Source organism: Capra hircus, chromosome 2, assembly GCF_001704415.2.
Source record: "Capra hircus breed San Clemente chromosome 2, ASM170441v1, whole genome shotgun sequence".
Taxonomy (NCBI): domain Eukaryota; kingdom Metazoa; phylum Chordata; class Mammalia; order Artiodactyla; family Bovidae; genus Capra; species Capra hircus.
In genome coordinates, this window is record NC_030809.1 from 45,349,217 (window position 1) to 45,355,180 (window position 5,964).

The following is a 5,964-nucleotide window of genomic DNA, read 5'->3' on the forward strand; positions in this document are numbered from 1 at the left end:
ACAGACACCTGAATTAAAGTGGGGAAAAAAGAATCTGGTGAGGCTTGAAAATGGAAGTATTTAGAATGCCTTTATCATTTCCCTGAGGGACTGTTGAATATCAAAGTGCCTGGATAGTGAAGGCTTCTTCGTCTAATCTGATTCCAAAGTTAGCCTCCCCGGCAAGAGGAAAGAATAGTTTCAGTGGCTTCTGAGGCCATGCAGGGGTCAGGCGTGGAGTCTATTACAGCTGGAGCTGCTGAGTCACTGCCACCTCGGGGAATCACTTGACCTCCAGCTCAGTTGACCTAGAAGGGAGAGTGAAGCCTACAGCTGGGGAGGCTCCTAGAGCAATGCTCCCATTATAATCTCTGGAATCAACTACAGACCTTCCAGTCACCTGAACCGAAAGGATTTAAGCCCTAACAATTCAAGTAAGGGGCCTTAGAATATAAAGACTCCGACCAGTGAAAAAAACATTCACAGAATTCTCCCCAAGGAAAATATCTCCAGAAAAGTGGACCAAAAATGTCTAGTCCTCTTTCAGATACGGACTCCATGCCTGAAGGGTAGTAAAAACATGGATCAGATAGCACCTCTCTAAAAGAGATGCTTATTCTGTACCTTCAGTAGATGATTCAGGGCAGGATGTGAAAATGCTTAGGGGTGTGTGTGCACTGGGGTGGTGGGAAGAGAGGCAGGAAGCAACAACAACAGAAAAAAAAAATTAAAGGACAGTTAAGGCATTCATTAAACTCTGTATTTTAAAAGGCAAGGAAAAAAGACCTTCATATATATAACATCTTCTTTTATGAGGGACATATTCAGTGGATGTCCCTCCATACCATCTTTCCATAATACAAAATTCTGTTCTTTGGCTTATATAGGAACTATAAACTAAATAAACGTTCACTTTGTATTTAAAAAAAATTTATTTGTGATCTGTACATGTGATAAAGTGGGGCTTCCTTGTAGACTTTAAAAGGCAAAACAAAACAAAAATTCAAAGTAAAAATGTATAAATACAATATATATTTTCTTACAAAAATGGGAGATTTACAAAATATACATACTGCACTCATCTCTATTTTACAAATTTCACATGCAAGAGATATAACACAAAAGATGTCAAAAACTGTGTAGTGGGAGTTTTAAAAATCTGACAAATGAGACAGTTTTGGAGGTTTAAGAAACATAAGGTCAATGTTAAACTTTAATATAAAAAGCAGCTTCACTCAACTGAACGTTACATGTAGAAAGCAACTTGTACTCTCGTAGTACCCTCTATGATTTAAAAACGGTTTCAAACAGCATTTAAAGACCGTTTTGAGAAACAGGATAGTGTTGCTGGATTGGAGGGTGATGTCAAAGGTGGAGTAAAGGTTAGCTCCCATGATTCTCTGTTCAGCTTTAGACCATTATGCAAAGGAATTGGAGTCCTATTATAGAGGAAAAAAAGGTACATGATTTAAGATTAATAAATTTAAGTCATCCAGCACATTTCAAAGAACTCCAGACTTACTTTGAAGTTTACCTTCTTTTAATGACTTTCCTTAAAAATGGGGCCCATGGTTTGAACTGTCCTCTTCACTCACTGTCATTTCTGCAGGTCACCTCCCCACCCAGCCACACAAAGACAGGGTCAGCATACACATGATATTTTATAAACGGATTTATGGAACAAAGAAAACAGGACAAAATGCTCCTTTGACTTTTTAAAAAATTTAACATTCCTTTATTATGAGGCTAAAGGCATTATGCTTCTCCTTTTATCTTGAAGGATTCAAATTGGAGGGAAAAAAAAATTGAAACAAAACCTAAATGCAGGTTTAAGGGAAGAAAAAGAAAATGAAGGGAGAGATTTCCCTGAATGTTTTAACAGAGCCTGTTGGATCATGTGTTCTGAATTAAATTTACTTAAACACAGCAAAACCCCTTGCATTTCCTTTAGCCAAGTCAGTACCTCTGACAGAAAGGGGTATGGAAGCACACTGCCCTTCACTTTTCCTTAAAAAGGAATGTTTATTACAACCAAATTAACATCCAAAGGGAAACCTCAGATTTGCGCTGCTTTGCCTATAAAAGTTGCTGTCTTCACAGTTGTGCCTTTCCACAGGGAGACACTTGTTTCCTCTTTTGTCTCTTACAACAAAGACAAGGGAAAAAAATGCATTCCTATTTTGAAAAGCAACAAGTCATCACTTCTTTTCAGGATATTAAACCAAATAAAACAGGCTTCTTTCTTCCTTCTGCTTCCCCAGAAAATAAAAAAGTAGTAGAAATACCTACTACTTGCCTCCTTTTCCTTGTTGCAAAATGTTGTCATTTCTTTTGCATCCTCACATCAGGATTCTAGGAGGCTGGCCTCCCAAGACTTCAAAATGGTTATTTTACAAGACTTGAAAGGAGTAGAGGAAGAAAAACAGGCGGGGAGGAGGCAGAGGTGGAGACGGTAATGTCTGACCCTGGAAATTAACCCATCTGGACTCCAGTTTGGCCCCAGTGAAAAGAGATTATGGTTTGACCACCGCTTGACAAGGACACTGCAGGGTGTCCTCCCTTTTCCTAACAAAGCAGCGGCCTCAGACAGCTGTACCTTTCACCCGGGCCTCACAGGAGTGAGGACAGGCCACTTGCCTTGCAGCAGGGAAATCGCTCACAGTCCCAGTTCGGCCCAGAGCCGGGAAGAACTCACAGCAACCTTCTGATCTCAATCTTTTCCGACAGGCCCAAGGCGGCCCGTACCGCACATGATTAACATCACTGTTACCATCACCAGCATCATCCTGCAAGTCTTTGCCAGAAGTCTTTTCATCCAAACCGTCTTTCCACCCAGGCCTCTTTTCCCAACCCACATATATCTACATATATCTTCTCATTTCCAGGTGACTTCTCACTGGAGCGGAAGGAGGTTCCAGAAACAAGTCCCCCCACCCCGCAGTTCTTTCCCTACCGCCCCTTTCCCACCCCCGGCGGCGGGAAGGAAGGGTGGGGGAGGGGCCGGGGTTCATACCGCAGTCTCCCCCTTGCTGCTGTGGCTGAGTCTGTGGTAGAAGCGGCGCCACGACTGCAGGGTCTTGCCCGACCAGATCCAGAAGCCAGTGGTGATGCCGACGATCATGGTCATCAGGTACTTGATCATGAAGACGGTAAAGTCGGGGCTCATGGGCGGGAAGTGGCCGGGCGGGCAGGGCACCGCGTAGCTCTTGCACGTCTGCAGGAGCCAGGTGCGTTCCCAGTGTTCGCGGAAGGCCTGCTCATAGAAGTAGCAGGCCAGAACGATGGTGGCCGGCACCGTGTAGAGCACGCTGAAGACGCCGATGCGCACCATCAGCTTCTCCAGCTTCTCGGTCTTGGTGCCGTCGTGCTTCATGATGGTGCGGATGCGGAAGAGAGACACGAAGCCCGCCAGCAGGAAGGACGTGCCGATGAAGAGGTAGACGAACAGGGGCGCCAGCACGAAGCCCCGCAGCGCGTCCACGCTGGACAGGCCCACATAGCACACCCCGCTGAGCAGGTCCCCGTCCACCTGGCCCATAGCCAGGATGGTGATGGTCTTGACAGCGGGCACCGCCCAGGCGGCCAGGTGGAAGTACTGCGAGTTGGCCTCGATGGCCTCGTGGCCCCACTTCATGCCGGCCGCCAGGAACCAAGTGAGCGACAAGATGACCCACCAGATGGAACTGGCCATGCCGAAGAAGTAGAGCACCATGAAGAGGATGGTGCAGCCCTCCTTCTTGGTGCCCTGCGCCACCGTGCGGTAGCCGTCGTCGGAGAAGCGCTCCACGCACACCGCGCGGTCCTCCAGCAGGAAGCCGGCCACGTGCGCCACGGCCACCATGAAGTAGCAGCCTGACAGGAAGATGATGGGCCGCTCCGGGTAGCTGAACCGCCGCATGTCCACTAGGTAGGTGAGCACGGTGAAGAGAGTCGAGGCGCAGCACAGCACAGACCACACGCCCACCCAGAGGCGGGCGAAGCGCCTCTCCTCCTCCTTAAAGTACATAAGGCCATTGGCGCGGCCCGGCTCGCAAGGGGCGCCGCAGTCGCGCTCGCCCAGGAAGCGGTAGCCCAGGTAGGGGGGCACCTTGAGCTGGCGGGGGCACGAGAAGGGGAAAGCGGAGCGGCCCCGGCCGTCGGCGGCCCCAGGAGGCAGCGCGGTGAAGGGCAGGTCCGGCAGGTAGGGTGCAGTAGGGTAGGCGGTGGGGCCGCCGCCCGCGCCCCCGGAGCCGTCCGACGTGTTTTGGCCCACGCAGATCTCGCCAGCGCCGTGCACGGGGAAGTTCTCGCAACGCAGCCGCTCAGGCCATTGGAAGCCGAACTTGTTCATGAGTGCTTCACAACCCTGGCGGGCACGCTCGCACAGAGAGCGGCACGGAGGGATGGCCTTGTCGAGCACCGTACACACGGGTGCGTACATGGAGCAGAGGAAGAAGCGCAGCTCGGGAGAACACTGCACCTTCACCAGCGGGTAGAACTGGTGCACCTCGAGGCCCGCCTCCTCTTGGTTCGTGTGACCCAGCAGGTTGGGCAAGATGGTCTGGTTGTAGGCGATGTCCGTGCACAGAGGGATGGAGATGGGCTGGCAGAAGCCGTGGTCTGGCACTGAGATGCCCTTCTCTCCGTGGTACGGCTGCGCCCCGGCGCCCGCGGGCAGTGCGCCCAGCAGCGCCAGCACCAGGGTGCAAAGGTCCAGAGGCAAGCGCGACACCGCCGCGCAGGAGCCCCGCATCGCCGGCCGCGGGTGCAGCGGCACTCTCAGCCCGAGAAACGCGACCAGGCAGCCGGGAGAGGCTGGGATCGGGGGAGGCGCCGCTGCGCCGGGCGCATGAGAGTCCTCCCGGCGCCGGGGCTGGGCCGTGGGCGGCGCGGAACAGAGGGCGCTGCAGCTGGGGTGCTCCCGCCACGGGGGCGCCGCCGCCTCCGCCCAGCACTGGCGCAGCCGCCGGGGGTCCAAACTCGTCTCGCTGGGCTGGGGGCGCAGATGGGGGGCCGCCTTCTCCTCTTGATGCGACGTAACGGTGCGGCTTTTTCTGCGGCGAGGAGCAACAAGCGTCTCCGGTTACCCTTCAAAGTTTGCCCAAGTCTCCCGACTCACTGAGCTCAATAGGGCGCGCGCCGCACCCCCACACTAAGTCTGGCCCCCGGCAGGCGAGAGCCCGGCGCCCCCGCTTGCTAGCCAAAGCCGCCGCCTCAACGGTGCTGCTCCGCCTCCTCTCCTTGAGGCTCCGCTCGCCGCCGCCTCCTCCTTCGCCTCCTTCTCCGCTTCTTGCTCCTTCTTCAGCCCCAGAAGCTTGGCTCCAACTTTCAGCCAAACGGCTAATTCTCGCTCTGAGTCCGATCGGCGTCTTGGAGCCAAGAGCTCGGCGAGTTCTTTTAAGAAATCCAGTCACACTGCGTCCGAGGCTGCGAGGTCCTGGTGCCCGCGGCCTGGGCCTGGCCTCTCCAGCCCCGCGCAACTCTGAGCGGTGAGGGAGCGCTGCCCGCCGGGAGGGAGCGCAGAGTAACGCCTCGGAGCCGCGCAACTCTACAGAAGAAGCGTCGGGCTCTCAAGGTTCCGGACCGCCCCGCCCCCTCCCCTCCCCCCATTCACAAACCACTCCGGGGGCGGGCCCTCGAGCTCCAGGGAGGCCCAATAGCAGCCTTTGTTTTCTGTGTGACTGCCTTCGGATTGGGTGGAAGTCGGAAGGGGCGGGCAAGGGAAAGAGAGAGGCTAGGTCTGAGGAGCTCTGGGCGGATTCCTGAGGGGAGGGGCAGGGGGCTGGGAGGGAAAAGTTAAGAAAAACTTTTACCCTGAATTCACTGGGGGGAGGGGGTAGAGAAGCGCACCAGAAAGGGAATTTGCCTGAAATATTTGTTCCTTAGTGTTCCGGGTACACTAAAATACAGATTCCTGAACAGAAGGGCGCACCGGGCAAGGCTTTTGCATGGAGAGGTTGAGAATAAGAGTAGCGCCTCCCCGGAGAGAGACGCGACTCGGAGTCG

The 5,964-nt window shown here is 53.4% G+C and overlaps 1 protein-coding gene across 1 annotated transcript; it reads right to left on the reverse strand.

Annotated features, from left to right (window-relative positions):
* Positions 897-5,734, reverse strand: FZD7 (frizzled class receptor 7). The gene has a single exon (XM_018060827.1). The coding sequence runs from the start codon at positions 4,709-4,711 to the stop codon at positions 2,987-2,989; it is 1,725 nt and encodes a 574-aa protein (XP_017916316.1). The 5' UTR covers positions 4,712-5,734; the 3' UTR covers positions 897-2,986.

Coding starts and splice junctions, on each gene's coding strand:
- FZD7 (XM_018060827.1), bottom strand. CDS start 4,711: ATGCGGGGCTCCTGCGCGGCGGTGTCGCGCTTGCCTCTGGACCTTTGC.